The following is a 21977-nucleotide window of genomic DNA, read 5'->3' on the forward strand; positions in this document are numbered from 1 at the left end:
TAGGAATAGAGGCATATGTCACCACATCCATCTCTTAGCTGCTCAAGATTTGTAAGATGTTTCACTGTCTGGGAGGGCCAGCTTTCCTTTGTTCCTCTTTTTTTAATCTCTTCTCCATGTACTTTTGCTTGGATATTCAATACCTTTGTCATGGTAGAAACTGCAAACCTAGAACTGATTTCCACCAACTATATCTAGGGACTCCCTAAGGATCACTATTACCTGAATGGTATATGTAAGTGGAGAGTGCACTTTCATTTCCCATCCTCTCAGACCTGAATAATCACACCGAAACTTTATTGATTACAGCATTGTTTGGGCAATGGCTTAGGCATATTTCTAGCTAGCTCTTTTGTCTTAAACTAACCCATTTTTATTAATCTTTGTATTGCCACCAGGCTGTGGCTTACTGGTGCCAGCATGTTACTCCTTTGGCAGCTACATGACATCTCCCTGACTCCGCCTTCTTTCCTCCTCTATCTCTGCTTGGATTTCCCACCTTGCTATATTCTACCATCCCATAAGCCAAAGCAGCTTCTTTATTAAGCAATGGTAATAAAACATGAACAGCATCCAGAAGAGCATTTCATATCAGGTGTAGACAAGCAAATGCATATAGTAGAGTGGTACACGAGATCTCATGGGAGCATTCATAAAAGGGTTTCCTAGAAGGGGAAATACTGAAAGATGAGCAGAGAAACACCAACCAGGTTAGGCCTAACTGAATGAGTGGTGTGCAATGTAAAGAAGCCAGACAGACTACCAATGCAGGGGCTTGTTGCCAAGGGCCGTGTACATGTAGAAGGGTGCTAGGAATAGGTGATACTATGGTAAAAGGCAAGCCAAAGCTTGCAGAACCTGTTTCATCATTTTTTTTTCTGAGACAGGGTTTCTCTGCAGCTTTGGAGCCTGTCCTGGAACTAGCTCTTGTAGACCAGGCTGGTCTCGAACTCACAGAGATCCACCTGCCTCTGCCTCCCGAGTGCTGGGATTAAAGGCGTGCACCACCACAGCCCGGCCATTTTTTCTTTTTAAAAATCATTCGTTGTGTGTATATGTGTGTGGTGGTGTGTGTGTGTGTGTGTGTGTGTGTGTGTGTGTGTGTGTGTGTGTGTGTGTGTGTGAAAGAGAGAGCAAGAGTGCCTGGTTTTCATAGTACTGGAAGGTGCTACACATGCCACTGGAAGAGAGAAGTAATCATCAACCTTACCCAGCTATGAACCCTATGAGCTACAGTAATCACTGGACTGGACTGGCAAGACTTGTTCATTGATAAAATAGTGGTAGAAATGTTATCAGATTAACCATGCTCCTTGTGATTGAATCCAAAGTCAGCTGCACAAGATAGAGGCCATATCTGGCATGGCTGTTGGACCAGACACCTGTGACGTAATAGGTCATAGGTCCCAGGGGAGAAACTAAGACTATATTCTGCTAAATGAACATAGTATTAGCAAAACAATTCCTACTGACTTATTGCTAGACCCATAGATTAGTGCATCCTCCGACCCTCACCAGAAAACCTTCTTCCTCTTATAATAATGGCAGTAACATGGGGACACACAATGGCAGAAAATAAAAGACTGTCCTCTGCTCAGCCCTGAATGGGATGTCTCTACCCTCACCCCTAAGTTCAGGGATCTTTACAGAAGGGTTGAAGATTTTAAGAGGTGGTAAACAACTAGATGGAAACTGTGTTTTCCAGACATTAAAGGACAGCTGCACAAGCCCCAGGCAAACTAAATCCGAGGATGGAGGCTGAGATGTGGGCATGATGTGTCCCACTCCTAGCTGAGGAGGTCTTGGCATCTGATAGCTGCTGGGTGACGGAGAGTCTGTCTTCTTTTAGGGTGTGACCACCGGTAGGTCAACCCATGCTACAGGGCAGGACTCACAGCCAAGAGGACAACCAAATATTGCTTGTGATAACTTAAAAAAATAGTAAGAAGTTAGAAGGTAGGGAAATGGGAGAAATTGGAGAAGGGGAATTAAGATGCTTAAAATATATTGTATTTAATTCTCAAAGTATTAATACTCTTAAATGTGGGGGTTCTTCTTCAGACTTTCATGAAAAATTTTCTGAAATGAAATAGCCTTGTTTCTTAAGTGTAATCTAAAAGGTACAAATAAGGACATTGTAGACCCTAAAATGGTAGAATGGTAAAATGGTTCAATAAATTCCTGTAAAAATGGAGCAAAACTCAGGCATAGAGGTATACCTGTCATCTAAGCACTGGAGAGGCTGAAGCAGGAGGATTTCCAAGAGTTGAGTCCATCCTGATCTACATAGAGAATTCCAGGCAAGCTAAGGTTCTAAAATAATATCGTGTTTGTCTAAAAAGAATCAACCCCTCCACCAAAACAGAAATGAAAATGTCAGAAAAAAAACCACTTAGTAAGTAGTTGCCTAGAATCTTGAGGTTAGATATTCAGAGAAATAAATCTATCTACTTTTTCAAAGGAGCTGATCTTCCTAAGCATCCATGTGTTTCTGTGGGATGGTCAGGTCATTTGAAGGCACTTAGAAGTATACAGAGCCCCTCAGTGTCTCCACTAGACTACTGTTTTTTCTTTGTTCTTCTGGAACTAAGGATTTGCACCCAGGCTCTTAGGCGTGTTAGGCAATCAGTCTCACCACTGCACAACACCCAGGCTCCCAAATACTGCAGACATGATTTCCATGAAACTGTCTTCTATTTGAGATCATTTTGAGCCTTCATCAGTCTGACTCTCAAACATCCAGTTCTGAGATGACACTACAGGTCTGTGTGAAGAGGTCTCATGTGATGGAGGAAACCCCAGTCAATCAGAGGAGATTTATACAGCTCAATAAAAGTTTAAACACCCAGTCTAAAATTAAGATACATGGAGTAAAATACCATAATGAAACCCATTACTTTATATGCTAACTTATAATGAGTTTTTAGAAACTTATCTACATGATTTAAGCAAATCTTTATATAGGTGCCATTTTAAAATAATGGCTAAGCAAAAAGCCAGAATCTGTTGTTATTTTGGAGCTTTCCCCCCAAGACACAACAATGCTAAATGTAGCTAAATGAAAATGACAAGTTATATTCTATATGTCCAAGCTGTTTTTCCCTGGTGCAAAATTGGAGATTTTCATCTCAACTTTGTCCTTTAACATTTTTCAAATGTTACATTGTGCTATTTTTAATGTGGAAAAACATGCATATGCTCTTTTTGTTAGTCTCACAGCTTGACTAGTAGGTACTAGAAGTGATGGAATGCCCAAATATCAATAGAGGGTAAAACAAAGGAAAAACCTGTGTACCTGCTGAGGCCTGGGCCAGGCCTGGCTTTCCTAATATCCTGGCACAGTCTTGACATTGTTCTCTTACATAAAATGTTATTGAGAGAAACTAGCTGAAGGCTACATGGAGTCCCCCTTCCCATTCTCTGTAAATCTGTGATCCCATGGTTCTAACTTTGAATAAGAACCATTGCTCAAATAACTTGACTACATACAGATTCTTAAGCATTCTGCTAGAGGCTACCTTTCCTTCTAGAACCAGGGTAGGAGGGAAGTTAGCTCTTAAAGACCTACAGATGTAAGGTGGGACACGGGTGTCTGGAAGTGGACCTGCCAAACATACCCCAGTTCTAAGGAAGAACCCTGGTTGGGAAAACCCATACCCCAGGAGGAAGCTACAAAGAGCATACTGACAAACAGCACATCACCAATTCCTGGCAAAAATTAGGCTAGGACCGAATCCTTTTTGAGTTTTCCATGGGCAAAGAAATTGAATCAGTGCTTAGGCAGTCAAAAGAGTAGATATCATCCTCACCTGGGTATGTGGCAAATTACAGAGTGGGCGGCATCCTCACCTACTAAGCAAATGGCACTGCTTGCTTGATGCTTGGAATAGAAAGTGCTCTAGGCCTGGTTATGTTCTCTCGATGAGACATCACTTCTCAGATGGAGAGGCAAAACCAGACCCACCAAGGTTATATTTGGGAATGTCAATTCACTAATGAAATGCTAATGACCTCAAAACTCTAAAATGTATTGTCTAAAGTAGAAAATAAAATGCTAGCTGAAAATCTCAAGTTGGGTAACCCATTAACTTCAGGTTAAAATGTTTTTCAGACAGGAACTTGAGTTAAGTTAGTAATAAGTTACCACTTGTGGGGGACTTTGTACTTTTTAGTGATATACTGGTGTATGGATTTGGATGTTGTTAACTTGGATTTCCTGCTTAATACTTGTTTTATTTTCTGTAGTTATTTGCCTTCATGTTATGCAGCAGTGAGCTTACATTGTAAGATTCTTGCTTCTTTCTCTTATCTAAATCTTTAAGGAAAAAAGAAAAACATCTAGAAAAAGTCCCAGTATGTTCTGCTTTGAAAACTATAAGCATCTGTTGTTCTAGAATGATTGCTTCTCTTGAGCCAAATGGTTTATGGAATGCTTTTTAAAGCATGTTTCCCTATAATTAAAAGATAATTTGTTGGAACGGTGAAAATAGTGGTTTAAGCTTCTACTGTTTTCCACCCCAGGCTCAGATACAGCATCACACGTGATGCTTATATAACTTCCTGAAGAGAAATTTTAGCAATTATGTGATTAAAATGTTTTTTCCAAAGTATTTGAGGTGCATGCGTGGCTCCTAGTTTCAGAGTGAACTAGGAGCTCTTTGCTGCCTTCCACAGGGAGAGTGAGACCTGACACTGAGACAGGGTGACCTACAAATGTGTTAGCCTCTTTGATAGCTATTGTGCGACACATGTATTAGCTGCAGATTGCATACTCCTGTGACCCAGTGCACACTGTGAAGTGTCATTGTAGAAGCAATGTCTTGAGAAAGGCCATCTGATAGAGAGCTGATGGAGGCCTTGTCTTGTTTTTGTACTAATGACAAAAAAATACCATTGCCTGTATGTTGATTTCTCTTTAGCCCAAGGTGTTAAGGGAAATACAGAGATGGTGGCAATTTTGACCATATACCTTTAATCTTCTGAAAAATTTGCAATAATATTCATGTAAGATACATCAAGGAATGCCCAAGGCAACAAGTAAGTGTTGCTGTCAAAGATTAAGAAATAGTAATGTGCCTAGAAAGTGCTACTGGCCTATTAAAACATTCCTACAGTTGATTTCTCTAGGAGAAACTTTATCTAAGCCATTGGTTCAAAAATAGCATTTGTATTGAAAGTGGTTTCATGTTCACTTGTGCTTCATGAGAGAGATTCAGAGAAGTAAAGGTGAAGCTCCTAAAGTCATGCAGGAGTCAGGAACTTATTTCAAGAAGTCAAAAACTGTTTTCTTACAAAGTGTGTAGCTACACATCCTTAATTCTCAAATTATGTGCCATCTATAACTCTGCCCAGAGCCTAGCATTTAGGGATAGTGAGGATTTACCCACCCCAGATACTGACTATGATGGTATCAGGTGTTCAACGTGATGATATGTAACTGATAGACCCAGATTTTCTGCTTATGACTAGAGAAGTCCACTACACATGTTAGTGCTGTTCTTGCCAAAGTCTGAGATAGATATCCATTAACAGACCTCATTTCTTCTTCCCACTGGCATCGAAAACTTAAGCATTAATTCCGTATCAGGCTGGGGCCTTGATCAGTTCCTTAGGTGGTCCATGCCATGACTAATATGTGAGATGCATGCTACCCAGTATGTAATATGACACTTAGGTCTGACAGTGTTAGAGTGCATGAGTGTGTTGCATACTTGGAAAAAATCAAGAAGACAATGGGTTCCAGCATGTTGGTGATCAGATTTTACCCTAAAATAAAACTATTGCTGCAAAGACTCTTCCAGAAACTCCATGTAATGTGGGGAAAGGGGCACTGGCATTCAGAGTAGTTAACAGAAGAAAATGGATAGGGAGATAGATGCCTATTGAAGAAGCATCTAGTCACAACATCTCCAGGATTTGCAGGGGCTTCAGGTATTCACTGTGCTCCTCAGTCAAAAATATTTGTTCTGGACCAAGCTCTGTTTTAGTAACTATGTATAGAGGATCTAGAAGTGGCCAGATGGCAGACAGCCATGTGGGCCATTAGAAAGACTTCAACTTTTGCCATGAGCCAAATGGGAAGGCATGAGATGATTTTGGCAGGGTAATGCCTTGACCTAACTTAATGTTATAGCATTGTTGCTCTGATCTTAGAGCTAAAAGTTGAAAATGGAAGTAATTCCGAGTTACCGTGGTAAGCAGAGGGGTAGGCAGCTGGTGCTGAGACTGGCAGCACAGTAACCCAGGAGGGTGGGTTCTCATCGACTAACCTGAGGACACTGGGAAGACCTGGACTGCTGAGGTGGAGGCAAGGATTTGCTTTGTGGTATTAGCCTTAGAGTCACTCTCACTCCCAGCTCATGCCTTTGAGGTACCTGGGGTGTTACGGAGTTGACACTTAGATAGCCACTTCCAGAGCAAGGACTAGAATGGCCACTGGAGGACAGATGGTATTTGAAGCTAGGAAATTTATCAATAGTGCCTCGAGAGGTCAGAATCTTGTCATTTCAGAGGCCAGAATATTGATTCAGAATTCATAGAGAGCAGTTAATTAAAAGTTTCTTAATTTTCTGTCTCTTTTTAAATAGATAAACATGTCATGACAGTCTCTTGAGGCAGGTACACTATTTAATAATCATTCTTGGATTTCTTATTTTTTGTAGTGACTTTCAAGTGCTCAGTTGATAATAATTTTTAAAATTCATGGGTACTTTTTAGTCTGGAAATCTGGTGTGTGTGGTTAAAAACAAGTGACATTTGTTGCCATAGAAAATTGAGGTTTTAAAAGTAATTATTCCCCGAAGATAAAAGTTAATATAAAGCTGATTTGAATTTTCTACAGTTGTTTCTTTGTTGTAAGTCTCAAGTTGAGTTGAAATTTCATGGTTAGCAAATCTTTGAAATCTATTTTGGGAAAATGAAAGTATGGACTATTAATAGACTGTTGTTTCACACTGAACTCTAACTTCCTTTGTTTCTGGCCTTTTCTAGCCATTGTTTGCATTTTTAAATGAAGAGAAGTTTAATGTGGATGGGTGGTCTGTTTATAATCCACTTGCAGAATACAGAAGGCAGGTAAGTCGATAAATACTGTTGTCTGGAGTGTGTTGAATTGCAAACATGCATAGGGACATGATATTGTTAGTCATCGTCTTAGAATAAATAAAAGCGTTACCTAATATGTGTTCATGGCTGTGGTATCATCCACATTTTGTAAAATATTGTTCATTATTTTCCTTTTGTATCTAGCAAGCTCATTCTGAAAGCCGCATTGAAAGCTGAATGTCTGGGTTCTGCTTCCTTTCCTAGATGAGGAACATCCATTTTGTGGTGTTTATGAAATGAGTTAAATACTTAGGGTCTAGAAAAGTCAAACTTCTATACATTACTCTGTGTGTGTATGTATAAGCTTAAATATTACTGATCTTTTTATTTAAATTATATATGTTCTGAATTACAGAATCAAATGAGTTAGAACTTTATTCTTACAATTAATATATAATATCCACATAGTTTTAATATCTTCATGTAAATGTCACCTGCATGTATGTTCATGTGTTATAATAAGAACATGAACTTTGGGCTAGGGAAATGACTCCATAAGTAAAGATTTTGCAGCATGACAATCTGAGCTTGGATCCCAGAACCCTTGGAGAAAGCTAAATGTGGCAGCCTACACCTGTAATCCCAGCTCTGGAAGGAGATCCAGGAAGATCCTAGGGGCTCTCTGGCCTGAGCCAGTCTAGCCAATCATTGAGCTCCAGGTTCAGCAAGGTTCCTGTTTCAAAAGATAAGCTAGAGAAGAATATATGAAGGGAGCTGACATCAGCATTTGGCTTTTGTATGTGTGCATACAAATATAAACAGTGGTATGTACAGGGGCATCATGTGCATGCACGTGTCATACACACCCTGCACAGACTAAGGGAAAATGTCTTCTAGAACTTTCGTAAAGAATGTCACAAACAAGCATATTATGTAACAAAACCACAATTTGACCTCTAATATAACCAATTCTGTGGTACAGCTACAAGTTTTGCAATGGAATTTTTCATATTTCTTCTATGAGGTTCTTAAAATAATTTGGAAATGTTATGAAATGAGCTTTCAAGAATCAAATTAAGGCCAGTTGCTTTGTATGCAAAGCAAGTGAACACAAAGTGCTATTCGAGAACCCTAAGCTTGTGAAGAACTTCCCAGCCACCACTTGACCCCCATGACCCTGCTTGACTTCAGTTTTCAGTTTTGGTCAGTGGCTCGCACCTCCATCAGCAGATGTTATACCCTGGGGTCGGAGAAGGGAGGTCTCGCTCTAGAATATAGTTAGCAGGGAGCCTGTGACTCAGCTTTAGTCTACTGAGTTTTCAAAGGGTGTGTAGCTCTCCTTTACATGGCCTCTCTTCTAGACTGACTGCTGAGATGAGAGAAAGACCATTAGAATATTGTTCATGCTTTAGAAACAAGTCTCTCTGATATTATTAGGAAACTCTCTTACCTTATTTGTCTTTAGTTGACAATAGTAACACTTTCCTTTAGTTTGAGCTTCTAGCTTGAAACCAAAAAAATTCTGTTTTTTAAGAATTGCATGCATAGATGAATTTCTGTAGGTATTTTGTTATATAGACTGCCATTATATTCAATCTTTTTTTTCTTATAACTTTCTGATGGGACTTAAAACTCTCTAATTGGACTCAGCATCAGACTCAACATCTGTTTGGTCGTGGTACATAGGGCCAGACCTAAAGAACAGGTACAATGTCTGTCCCCAAAACAAACACCCACCTAGCTCATGTTCATGTGTGTACTTGTGCATTTGTGAGTATGGGGAAAGAATATTCCACCACCTCTGGTTATTGTTCATAGTTGATGCAGGGGTGACGTCTGTGTCTCCCTATCGTACTAGCAGTCTGCTTAAAATACTAATGATTTCACTCTTCACACAAGTTACCGAGTGATCCTGGGTCTCTAGCCTCTTGATTTAAACAACTTATTGGAGGTGGCGAAATGAGCTTTCCCAGAAGGGTTTCCTTACCCCCCCCCAGTGCTTTTTTTCATGGTCTTACCCTCTTTCCACTTGGGAGCAGACTGCATCATTCTCTCTTATTTGGAGCAGGGAGAGGAAGTTGCTACCCTCACGTAGACATAGGTTAACACTGCCCATGGCACTTTCCTTTGGAATGGAAGGGGAGGGATGCATGGCTAGGAGATGAAATAGGCTTATCTGTATTGCACAAGAAATAAAGAATATGTCTACGTGAAATAAAGGAAGACGTCAAATTCCATAGAACCTATAGTTATGAGAGATAGTTCAGTTTCTGGAATCGACCAGTGTTTTGTCCATGTTCTCATGTTGTCTGAATTATTGATTTGACATCCTTATTGTAAATAGGTAGGCTGCCAATCACTCTGTGGTCAAAGAGGCATGCACACATAATGTTAGAAGAAAGAGCCCAGATGTTGCAGAGATAAAGTCATTTCATGCTGACTTACATTCTCTTTTGTCCTGCAGGGGCTGCCCGATCGCCATTGGAGGATAACTTTTATTAATAAGTGCTATGAACTGTGTGACACATACCCCGCTCTTTTGGTGGTTCCTTATCGGACCTCAGATGATGACCTCAGGAGAGTTGCAATTTTTAGATCCCGGAATCGGATTCCTGTGAGTACCATGTCACATTTCCCCCCAGAGAATGCCTTTTCTTTCATGAGAACTGTAGTCCTGTATTTCACAGAGCATTTTTGTTCCCGACTTTCATTCTGAGGAGTAATTATCAAGTTCCTACTGCAAGTGTAGCACCTTGTGAAATGGGAGAACGAACACCTGCCTTTTAGGAGTCTTGAATCCAGGGTGAAGAAGGAAGGCAGGGAAAAAGCTCTAAATGAGAGGACCAGTGAGAATGGTACACTTTAACTCCGGGATGTAGGGAAGAAAGGTCAGGCTCTTGGTTACTGTCATCATTATGGCACAGGACCTGACAAAATGCAGGCTCTTGCTAACTGTCGGGTAAAGTGTGCAGCAACGAAAAGACCCGACTATTAGAATGTGTGTTAGTGCAGGCTTTTATGCCGCCTCCGGGATGTGCTTATCTGCATCCTGTTTGCAGGCTGCCTCCATCCCCTTAACAAACTGGAGTCAAGTACAGATTATTCCAGATATTATGCTACCATGTCACTGAACCTAGCTCACAAAGTTCTTTTTCAGTCCTTAAATATTTATGGACATGTCATAGTTTCTACTAGGTGCATAAATTTTATTGACTAAAAATTTAGAGATTGTTTTTTTCTTCCCCTGTTAATTTTCAAGAGCTGTCATAATAAGTACATTGGGTTTTGTTTCGAATTAGTAGATTTAAAAAAAAAGTGGTTGAAGAAATTAAGATTTAATGTCACCTTGCCTTTGACTTCTAAGTGTAGACATTCTTGTCCTTAAAAGGATATTTTTTGGAAAAATTCCATGTATTGTCAGCCTATGAGGAATTTTAATTTTTAAATTCTCTTGCTTCTCTGATTAGTGTCTTTTCATATTTTCCTGATCAAATTGGACTTGAAAGGATGTTCTTTAACTCATTTTGTTAGAATATGAAGCTAGAGTTAGAAGTTCTGTCTTCTTATATTCTACTTGGACATGTTTTTCTATAGTAGAAAAGCAGACTATACTACTGTGGCTCCAGACAGTTGTCTTTTGGTATATGCTTTGCCTATACCAGGAATGGAGAACTGGGCTAGTATGTATGGGTTTGTGCCACTAACTATTTAGCCTTCATTGAGCATCTGCTGTGTAAAAGATTATATCTGTCTGTCTGTCTGTCTGTGTTTTTCGTGGCATATGGGACAGGACAAAAAGTGAGACAGTTGGGCCTAAGCCATTGATCTCAGTCTACCATCATGATCCTGTAGTCTCTGTTGCTCTTCATGAGTGAGAGTACAGTGTAGGAAAAATAATGAACATGTTGTTTTTCTCTTTGTGAGGTTACTTACTTATTTTTCTTAAAAAATATTAAAAGCAGCCATTATATTAATTTTATAGTGATCTGTTATTATTATAAGCCTGGTCATATGCTGTTTCTAGAATACCTTCTGATTGTGTGACTCTTGACAGTAGGTCTCAGAACATTTGTCCAGAAAATGGATATGCCAGTTATGGGTAACACAAGTATTATGTAGTCCTTTAACAACAAACATAAAAATACAAAAATAATTGGTAATAATTACTTAAACACAAATCAGGTACATATGATAATAAAATACCATTGGTTAGTGAACTCATACACTTGCATTATATTTATGTTAATGGATATGTATTCCTTTTCTCAAACAAGCAGACTTGTCTTAATTTTATAGATACTGTTAATGGATAAGTGATATATACTCATTTGAGATACTTAGAAAACACTGGTAAGCAAAAACTACCCTGCCACTTATTGAGAACTAATACTGAACTATCCTTTAATTTGGATCCCAGACTACTTTTTTTCCCTAGCAATATATCTTCTATTTATTTACTTATTTATTTATTTTGGTTTTTTTGAGACAGGGTTTCTCTGTGTAACTGCTCTGGCTGTCCTGGAGCTCACACTGTAGACCAGGCTGGCCTCAAACTTAAGAGATCCACCTGTCTCATGGTAGAAGGAGGCAGAGGCAGGCAGACCTCTGCGAGTTCAAGGCCAGCTTGGTCTAAAAAAGCTAGTTCTAGAACAGGCCCCAAAGCTACAGAGAAACCCTGTCTCAAACCCCCCCCCCCAAAATAGCTCAAGCTACTCTTGACAGTAGACCAGGCTTTGCTTCTCAGCAACTATATGGTGGCTCACATCAATCTCTAACTTCAATTCCATGGCATCAGGCACCCCTTGTGGCCTCTGAAGGAACCAGACATGTGTGTAGTACACAGACATACATACAGGTAAAACATGTATGCACAAAAAGTAAATCCAGAATGAGCCACTGTCCCCTAGCTCCTGTAGACTGCCTATAAATCCTCAGTGGGCCTCATGAGTATACCCATGACAGGATTCATACAAGCACAGTCTTATACAGGCCATTGGAAGTAGGTGGGCTGTTGTAGGAGGAGGCCTCTTGTTTGTTCCCAGCTACTCAGCCCTGAAATAATCACACAGAAACCATTATTAATTAAATCACTGCTTGGCCCATTAGCTCTAGCTTCTTATTGGCTAGCTCTTACATCTTAATTTAACCTATTTCTATTAATCTGTGTATCACCACATGACTGTGGCTTACCAGCAAGATTCTGGCTCATCTGTTCACGGCTACATGGACTCTGCCTTCTTTCTCCCAGCATTCAGTTTAGTTTTCCCTACCTTGCTCTGTTCTGCCCTGAAATTTCTTTCTTCATTAACCAATAAAAACAGCACAGATAGCCGGGCGGTGGTGGCGCACGCCTTTAATCCCAGCACTCGGGAGGCAGAGGCAGGCGGATCTCTGTGAGTTCGAGACCAGCCTGGTCTACAAGAGCTAGTTCCAGGACAGGCTCCAAAACCACAAAGAAACCCTGTCTTGAAAAACCAAAAAAAAAAAAAACACAGCACATATACAGAAGGAGCTCCCATACCAGTTGACAGATCTGAGAACCATGCTGTGTGATAGAAGGTGGAATTTTAAGGTAGGCCAGTGAATTTCCCAGGACTTCCTAAGGTCTGAGCATCCTTGACATGGCCAGATCTCTAGCATGGGAATAAACAAACATTCTTAGTATAATGTGACAATTTACAGAAGTGAGAAACTTGCAGCATCATAATAAAACTGTATTGTTAAGCATCTATGTATGTTACTTGCCATTATAGAGGAATAACTTCAAAGTCATCAGAATATTTGATCTTACATTAAGTGAGCCCAAATGGTTTTGTTGTTTCATCTTTGTGTCTGTGTTTCCTCATTTTTGGAACTGATTTTGCTGGCTCTGGAGCCTGCCTCTAGAAGCTAATGTGAGCTCACATTTATTGCATACTTTATGGACATTCTTCTTTTGTCCTCCCAGAAGCCATTTGAGGTCATTATTATTCTCTCCATCTGACCAGGGAGGGTCATAAGTTCAGTGCCTGAGGGTAGCACCACAGGAGAACTGATTGCTCTCTGTATATCCTTCATATTCATAAACATTCACATTTGACTTTTCAGTGCCACACTGCTGTAGTTATGCATATTTATAGGACTCGGTGTACTATAACAGTATATATATATATATATACAGTATATATATATATATATATATATATATATATATATTGTACTGACTAACTCAAGCTATATATAATATGTATAATATGTACTGACCAGATCAAGCTAACTGGCATATCCATCACCTCAGATAGTTATCATTGCTTTGTGTTGGAAGCACTTGAGCCATTTTGAAGTATCAGTTAAGTACTACTGTCCACTATCCTACTGTAAGGAAACTAAGGAAAATGAGAATGAAAACTAGGCCTCCCCCACATCTTCAGAAGTACCTGCAGTATCCAGCTCAGTACTTTTCAAGACATTATGTTATCAGCTACTATTTATGTGCAAACTTTCATATGCTTTGAGTGAGCTAAGAAGCCCAGCATCACATGGTCTAGGCTTGCCAATCAATTGAAGACTGACTCTGAGGGTGGCCACATACGCCCTTTTAGGCATTGGGATCCAGACTTCATGGTGGAGAGTGGTAGCTCTCCTGGTAGCAAATCTTTCTTTGCTTCCCTTGTATTTTCTTCCTCCTTTGTTGCATTCTAAGATCAGGACCATTGGGAAAGGACTGGTAGACATAAGTCACCTCTATGGGTAATACAGTGATTGCCTTTACCCTTCACTTATTGTTTAAGTTGTTTTTATATGATAACAAGGACAGCACAAGCTACCAAATTCCAGTGCCAGCAATCGGTTTATACATCCTTTCAATAATTCAGCTTTATTGTGGTAAGCATCCATTTATAGTGTTAATTTTAAAACAAAGGCTGATAAAACTGACTGTTCTGATTGTTTCTGAGAAGTTGTGTTAAATGTATGTGTTCTGATGCCATGCACAGTGAAAATGACTAGTGAGCAAGTATGCTGTTTCATGATTGTCAGTTCTAATGACTTCTGGAGACTCGCTAGATTAAACTTTCTGAACTAACCATAGGTACTGTCATGGATTCATCCAGAAAACAAGATGGTCATTATGCGCTGCAGTCAGCCTCTGGTCGGTATGAGTGGAAAAAGAAACAAAGATGACGAAAAATATCTGGATGTAATCAGGGAAACTAACAGACAGCTTTCTAAGCTCACAATTTATGACGCACGACCCAGTGTAAATGCAGTGGCCAACAAGGTGAGTGCAGTCAATGGACACCTAACTTAATATGATCTGCAGTGTTTTCCATGAATGGTTTTCCCATAATGTGGATTTACTTTGAATTTTTATGTAATTTTTTAAGTCACGTTCTCACTGAGCACATAACTGTAATTCTAGCACTGGGAAGATGGAGGCGGGTAAATCAGAGCATCCTCAGCTGCATAATGAGTTCTAGGCTAACTTAACTTACAAAAAAGTGAATGAATGAACAATAACAAAAGAAATACTATGAATGGTAAGCCTAGTCATATACACCTGTAACACCCATAGCCCTAGCACCAAGGAGACAGAGGCAGGAGGATCCTAGGTAGTTTAAGCCTATAATCTTAGTACTGGAGAGGCTAAGGCTGGAGGATTGCCATGATTTCCAAGCCAGCCAGGACTAAACATTGAGATCCTGTCGAAAACAAGCAAACAGCTAAAAATCACAAAATGAACAAGCCAATACAAGCCAAAGCAAGCCTTCCTTAAATGGCATGTATAGAACTGTAATGAAAGTGGCTTTGTCCTAGAGTCTTATGCAAAAGTAGTCTTTGAATCCCTTGTGGCTGTAGCTACTCATTGTGTGAACTGGTGGGGTATCTTCAGGAATTGTGAGAAGCTGCTATTATTAAAATCTGAAATTTATAATTTTATCTCAAGACTTCCTTGTGTATACCATCTGTACCCATAAACTATCATTTATAAAAGATAGTTAAAGAAATGAGTAGATCTGTATATGAATTTTATAATTACCAACACAGAAGTTGAGTTTTTCAAAATATAAATCTTAATTCACTTTTTGCCTTTTGAAACAGAGTATGTGAAATATACTTCAAGTGGATTAGGGTCATCACTGCAAGCATCAGTGACTGTATGGTGTTGCCCCAGAAGCTGTTGTAAAAAGAAGCTCTATGCCCTTTATAAGTGATGACAGGCCTACCTTACTTCAGGGGCTTCGGGAAAAGGAGTTGTTTGCCTTTTAATGGCTTGTTTGTGTTTTTGTTTGTTTGTTTGGTTGGTTGGTTTATGTGGGGGTCTCACTGTTTAGTCTAGTCTGGCTTAGAATTTATGACAATCCTCCAACCTCAGCCTCTCAAATACTAAAATTAAACTACCTTGCCTTGTTTCTGGTTTTGTGTTTTTGATTCTCCCATCTTTCCCTGTGTTGTTAACAAATGCTCACAGGTAAGTCTGTCCAAGTTGCTCACTCCCACATTCTGTCTTTCAGATTTATTCTCTTTAGCTGTAGACTTAAATTTCATCATCTTTAATGCTTTGCTCATCCCAAGGTCATTTATCTGACATCTTCAATTATTCAGAACCCATCATAAGAACCTGAAAGCAAAGCAAGTCCTTGAGCAGCCCAGATAGATGCAGCAATTTCTGAAATGGAATGTGCATGAAGCCTTTTTCCCCTAGGGTGTGTTAGACTGTGAGTGGGGGGTGGGGGCGCTCGGCTCTGCTCAGTCTGTGCCTCAGCTGTCCTACACATTTAATCCTGGGCTGCCTGCCCTGGCTTCATGTTTGCTTTAGACGAGATATTTGTTAACACAGTTGGAGTTTATGGAGAAATAATTTCAAACTTCTATGTAAAACAGTCATGAAGTTGAATTGGTAAGTCAATTAGGAATTATAAGTAAAGGATTTAGGAAATTAAATCTCAATATCTTCTCAAATTATCCTTAATTTTATATATTTTGAATCCCATTATCCTTCATATATAATTCAGGGTGATCACATGTATAAACTACAATATTTCCATGTACTTATTTAGCCTGAAATAGATATAATGTAACATTAAAATAAAGTATTTAGAAAGAATATTTTAAAATATTAAAGTGTGTGAGATGAATACCTTAGTTATATTAAACTCTAAAGCTCATTATAGCAACAGAATTCTTAAATGCCTTTTTAATACTGGAGAAATAAGCCTCTGTTTCTAGTCCTCTTAGGAATGAGAAGAGGGAAAATATTAAGGAAAAAAACTAGAACACCTAAACCTTAAAGCACTCTGGGTCATTCTTAAAACCTCTCCTCCCAGCTCTGTCTTTCCACTAGTTGTCTATATCCATAGCAACAGGCCCTTGGCACTTTATAACATTCTAGATAATTTGGGTTGTTCACTTTTGTTGAAGAAAGAAAAACCAAAGGGAAGACTTCAAAGGTAACCAGAGATGGAGAATTTGAACTTTCGGGAACTCAGTCTGTGCTTGACTAATTGATTTTTACCCTTGCTGACTTCTGTTCTCTTGGCCCCTAATAATTGTTCCTCCCTTGTGGATATTTAGATGTAATCAGCAACATCACATCATTTTCAATTAAACAAAGCCCAGGGTTGGGAAGGTCTAGCACTACACGGTTTCTATTTTGGGACAGAGCACTGTGCTGAATTAAAGTAGAGCTGTGTTAATGTCTGGTTTTGCCAGAAACTTTGGCAATGACTAAAACATGTATTTTTTCCTTTTGTTTTTTTTTTTAACACATCATGCTCAGTTATTTATGAAAGGAACTCCAGTGTCAAGCATCTCTGAAAATCCCCATAATTATGTAACAGCCACACATGCAGAGGTGCAGGCCCTCTGTCTACGGGAGGGTGAATATGTCATTGCATTATATATAAGCTTGCAGAGCTAGCTAAAATAACCCAGCTCTTACTTGCCAGGTCTGTGCCTGCAGTTTGCAGAAGCGACTGCCAGGCAGATGCCAGTAACTCTGGCCTTCTTCCACAAGGTGTGGACAGCCAGAAAGAGAGGGAGGTGATAACATTTGTCTACTGATTTATTAACAAAAAGCTCTTTTTTAAGTGGCAAATAGGGGCTGAAGAGATGGCTTAGTGATTAGGAGCACGTACTACTCTGCCAGAGAAGCTAAGTTGGGTCCCAGCACCCACAACTGTCTGTAACTCCAGTTCCAGGAGATCTGACACTCACATTAGAAACAAAACAATGACTAAAAAGGGAAAATAGAAAATGGGTGTGGTGGATCACACCTATTATGTCAGCACTTGGAATGCAAAAGCAGGAGGATTGTGATGAGTTTGAGGCCAGCCTATGCTAGATAGTGAGTTCTAGGCAGGCCTGTGGTACAGTGTGAGACCCTGTCTTTAAAACAATCAGCCATTGTCCACTATGTTCAGCAAGTCCGGTTTTATCCCATGCTTTTTCAGACCCAGGCCAGCTGGCCTTGGTGAGTTCCCAATAGAACATCCCCATTGTCTCAGTGTGTGGGTGTACCCCTCACGGTCCTGAGTTCCTTGCTCCTGCTCTCTCTCCTTCTGCTCCTGATTTGGACCTTGAGATTTCAGTCCGGTGTTCCAACTCAAGAACAATAGCAATGGGTTTTTGATCCTACTGCACGTACTGGCTTTGGGGGAGCCTAGGCAGTTTGGATGCTCACCTTATTAGACCTGGATGGAGGTGGGCGGTCCTTGGACTTCCCACAGGTTAGGGAACCCTGACTGCTCTTCGAGCTGATGAGGGAGGGGACTTGATGGGGGGAGGGGGGGAAATGGGAGGCGGTGGCGGGGAGGCGGTGGCAGGGAGGAGGCAGAAATCTTTAATAAATAAATAAATAAATAAAACAATCAGCCATACAGTTGTGGCACAAGCCTTTAATTCTAGCACTCGTGAAGCAGAAGCAGGCAAACCTCTGAATTTGAGACCAGCCTGATCTACAAAGTGAATTCCAAGATAGCCAGGGCTGCCTGTGGTGGCGCACGCTTTTAATCCCAGCACCCGGGAGGCAGAGGCAGGCGGATCTCTGTGAGTTCGAGGCCAGCCTGGTCTACAAGAGCTAGTTCCAGGACAGAAACCAAAAAATGCTACGGAGAAACCCTGTCTTGAAAAATCCAAAAAAAAAAAATCAACAACAAAGGGATCCCATTAACTTATTGCTGATGATCTGTAAATGAAGCTTAAAAGAAGCATTCATGCCTGAATATGTTTTCTCCTCTAGAGTGTTAGGAAACTGAGGCCTCGGGCCTGACACATAGGTTTTTAGGTGTGAAGTTCAGGTGATATCCTTCCTTTTTCTGTGAGATTTCCCCTAACACAGTAAGCCTGAGGCGTGGGGCCCAGCTTGCTTTGCTTTTCCAGCTCTAGCTACTGGCTTATCTTCCTAACATTGATATGCAGAAAAAACGGCTATTGTGGGGATGACACATTTGCATGCTGCTTTCCTCTCCAGTCCGCCTGTTTCCCTGTGCTCCTCCTACAGGCAGTCTAAAGTTAGTACCTCTTAAAATTCTCAGCTCCCTTTCAGGTTTTCTTAAAGGGCCCAAATTTACCTATCCCGTGAGGTTTCAAAATCCTTTAAGGAAAGTACAGCCACGTTCCTAAACAAATTCATAATGTCTCTTTTCATCATTGTGGAAATGGATACTTTTCACATTGTTGTGGTGATTAACTGAAGTTCACCCTGGCAAGTGGACTTCACTTAGTACAAATGAACTCAGTATTTCATAGTAGAACAATTGCTTAGCATATACAAGGCATTGAGTTTAGTATGTAGTGCCACGAAGATAACAGCAATGAAGCTTTGTGCTTCATATGGTAGGTGGTAGCCATCTTTTTTTTTTTTCCGGTTAATAGTACTTTTGTTTATTTGTTTTTTTTTTAAATTTATTTATTTATTAAAGATTTCTGTCTCTTCCCCGCCACCGCCTCCCATTTCCCTCCCCCTCCCCCAATTAAGTCTCCCCCCCAGCCCGAAAAGCAATCAGGGTTCCCTGTCCTGTGGGAAGTCCAAGGAACCCCCACCTCCATCCAGGTCTAGTAAGTTGAGCATCCAAACTGCCTAGGCTCCCACAAAGCCAGTGCGTGCAGTAGGATCAAAAACCCATTGCCATTGTTCTTGAGTTCTCAGTAGTCCTCATTGTCCGCTATGTTCAGAGAGTCCGGTTTTATCCCAGGCTTTTCCAGACCCAGGCCAGCTGGCCTTGGTGAGTTCCCAATAGAACATCCCCATTGTCTCAATGTGTGGGTGCACCCCTCGCGGTCCTGAGTTCCATGCTCGTGCTCTCTCTCTTTCTGCTCCTGATTTGGACCTTGAGATTTCAGTCCTGTGCTCCAATTTAGGTCTCTGTCTCTGTCTCCTTTCATCGCTTGCTGAAGGTTAATATTCAGGAGGATGCCTATATGTTTTTCTTTGGGTTCTCCTTATTTAGCTTCTCTAGGATCACTAATTATAAGCTCAATGTCCTTGGTTTATGGCTAGAAACCAAATATGAGTGAGTACATCCCATGTTCCTATTTTTGGGTCTGGCTTACCTCACTCAGGATAGTGTTTTCTATTTCCATCCATTTGTATGCAAAATTCATGAAGTCCTTGTTTTTTATTGCTGAGTAGTACTCTAATATGTATAAATTCCATACTTTCTTCATCCATTCTTCCATTGAAGGGCATCTAGGTTGTTTCCAGGTTCTGGCTATCACAAACAATGCTGCTATGAACATTGTAGAGCATATACTTTTGTTGTATGATAAGGCCTCTCTTGGGTATATTCCCAAGAGTGGTATTGCTGGGTCCAGGGGTAAGTTGATCCCGAATTTCCTGAGAAACCGCCATACTGCCTTCCAAAGTGGTTGTACAAGTTTGCATTCCCACCAGCAATGGATGAGTGTACCCCTTTCTCCACAACCTCTCCAACAAAGGCTATCATTGGTATTTTTGATTTTAGCCATTCTGACAGGTGTAAGATGGTATCTTAAAGTTGTCTTGATTTGCATTTCCCTGATCGCTAAGGAAGTTGAGCATGACCTTAAGTGTCTTTTGGCCATTTGAAGTTCTTCTGTTGAGAATTCTCTGTTCAGCTCAATGCCCCATTTTATAATTGGGTTGATTAGCCTTTTACGGTCTAGTTTCCTGAGTTCTTTATATATTTTGGAGATCAGACCTTTGTCAGTTGCGGGGTTGGTGAAGATCTTCTCCCAGTTGGTGGGTTGCCTTTTTGTCTTAGTGACAGTGTCCTTTGCTTTACAGAAGCTTCTCAATCTCAGGAGGTCCCATTTATTCAATGAGGTCCTTAATGTCTGTGCTGCTGGGGTTATACGTAAGAAGTGGTCTCCTGTGCCCATGTGTTGTAGAGTACTTCCCACTTTCTCTTCTATCAGGTTTACTGTGTTCAAACTGATATTGAGGTCTTTAATCCATTTGGACTTGAGTTTTGTGCATGGTGATAGATATGGATCTATTTTCATTCTTCTACAGGTTGACATCCAGTTTTGCCAGCACAATTTGTTGAAGATGCTCTCTTTTTTCCATTGTATACTTTTAGCTCCTTTATCGAAAATCAGGTGTTCATAGGTTTGTGGGTTAATGTCAGGGTCTTCTATTCGATTCCATTGGTCGACTTCTCTGTTTTTATGCCAATACCAAGCTGTTTTCAATACTGTAGCTCTGTAGTAGAGTTTGAAGTCAGGGATGGTAATGCCTCCAGACGATCCTTTGTTGTATAAGATTGTTTTGGCTATCCTGGGTTTTTTGTTTTTCCATATAAAGTTGATTATTGTCTTCTCCAGATCTGTGAAGAATTTTGATGGGATTTTGATGGGGATTGCATTGAATCTATAGATTGCTTTTGGTAGAATTGCCATTTTTACTATGTTGATCCTCCCAATCCAGGAGCAAGGAAGATCTTTCCATTTTCTGGTGTCCTCTTCAATTTCTTTCTTCAAAGACTTAAAGTTCTTGTCAAATAGATCTTTCACATCCTTGGTCAGAGTTACCCCAAGATATTTTATGCTATTTGTGACTATCGTGAAAGGTGATGCTTTTCTAATTTCCCTCTCTGTTTCCTTATCCTTAGTGTATAGGAAGGCCACTGATTTTTTGGAGTTGATCTTGTATCCTGCCACATTACTAAAGGTGTTTATCAGCTGTAGGAGTTCTTTGGTGGAGTTTTTGGGGTCGCTTATGTATACTATCATATCATCTGCAAATAACGAGAGCTTAACTTCTTCTTTTCCGATACGAATCCCCTTGATCCCTTTATGTTGTCTTATTGCTATTGCTAGAACTTCAAGCACTATATTGAAGTGGTATGGAGAGAGTGGACAGCCTTGTCGTGTTCCTGATTTTAGTGGGATGGCTTTGAGTTTTTCTCCATTTAATTTAATGTTAGCTGACGGCTTGCTGTAAATAGCTTTTATTATATTTAGGTATGATCCTTGTATCCCTAATCTCTCCAAGACTTTTATCATAAAGGGGTGTTGAATTTTGTCAAATGCTTTTTCAGCATCTAATGAAATGATCATATGGTTTTTTTCTTTCAGTTTATTTATATGGTGGATTACATTGATAGATTTGCGTATGTTGAACCAGCCCTGCATCTCTGGGATGAAGCCTACTTGATCATAATGGATAATTTTTCTAATGTGTTCTTGGATTCGGTTTGCCAGTATTTTATTGAGAATTTTTGCATCGATATTCATGAGTGAGATCGGCCTGTAATTTTCTTTCTTGGTTGGGTCTTTGTGTGGTTTTGGTATCAGGGTAACTGTAGCTTCATAAAAGGAATTTGGCAATGACTCTTCTGTTTCTATATTGTGAAATACATTAAGGAGTATAGGTATTAGCTCTTCTTGGAAGTTCTGGTAGAATTCTGCATTGAAACCATCTGGTCCTGGGCTTTTTTTGGAAGGTAGATTTTTGATAACGGTTTCTAGCTCTT

At 40.0% G+C, this 21977-nt stretch overlaps 1 protein-coding gene across 3 annotated transcripts in view; it reads left to right on the top strand.

The window, feature by feature from the left end:
• Positions 1-21977, top strand: part of Mtm1 (myotubularin 1) — a 128855-nt gene that overhangs the window by 68471 nt on the left and 38407 nt on the right. For all 3 annotated transcript variants that reach the window (XM_075957591.1, XM_075957594.1, XM_075957593.1), the window contains exons 7-9: positions 6991-7074; positions 9509-9658; positions 14114-14302. In XM_075957591.1, the coding sequence (XP_075813706.1) occupies positions 6991-7074; positions 9509-9658; positions 14114-14302 (423 nt within the window). The remainder of the gene's footprint in view (positions 1-6990; positions 7075-9508; positions 9659-14113; positions 14303-21977) is intronic.

The sequence above is a fragment of the Microtus pennsylvanicus genome, chromosome X, assembly GCF_037038515.1.
Source record: "Microtus pennsylvanicus isolate mMicPen1 chromosome X, mMicPen1.hap1, whole genome shotgun sequence".
Classification (NCBI taxonomy): Eukaryota; Metazoa; Chordata; class Mammalia; order Rodentia; family Cricetidae; genus Microtus; species Microtus pennsylvanicus.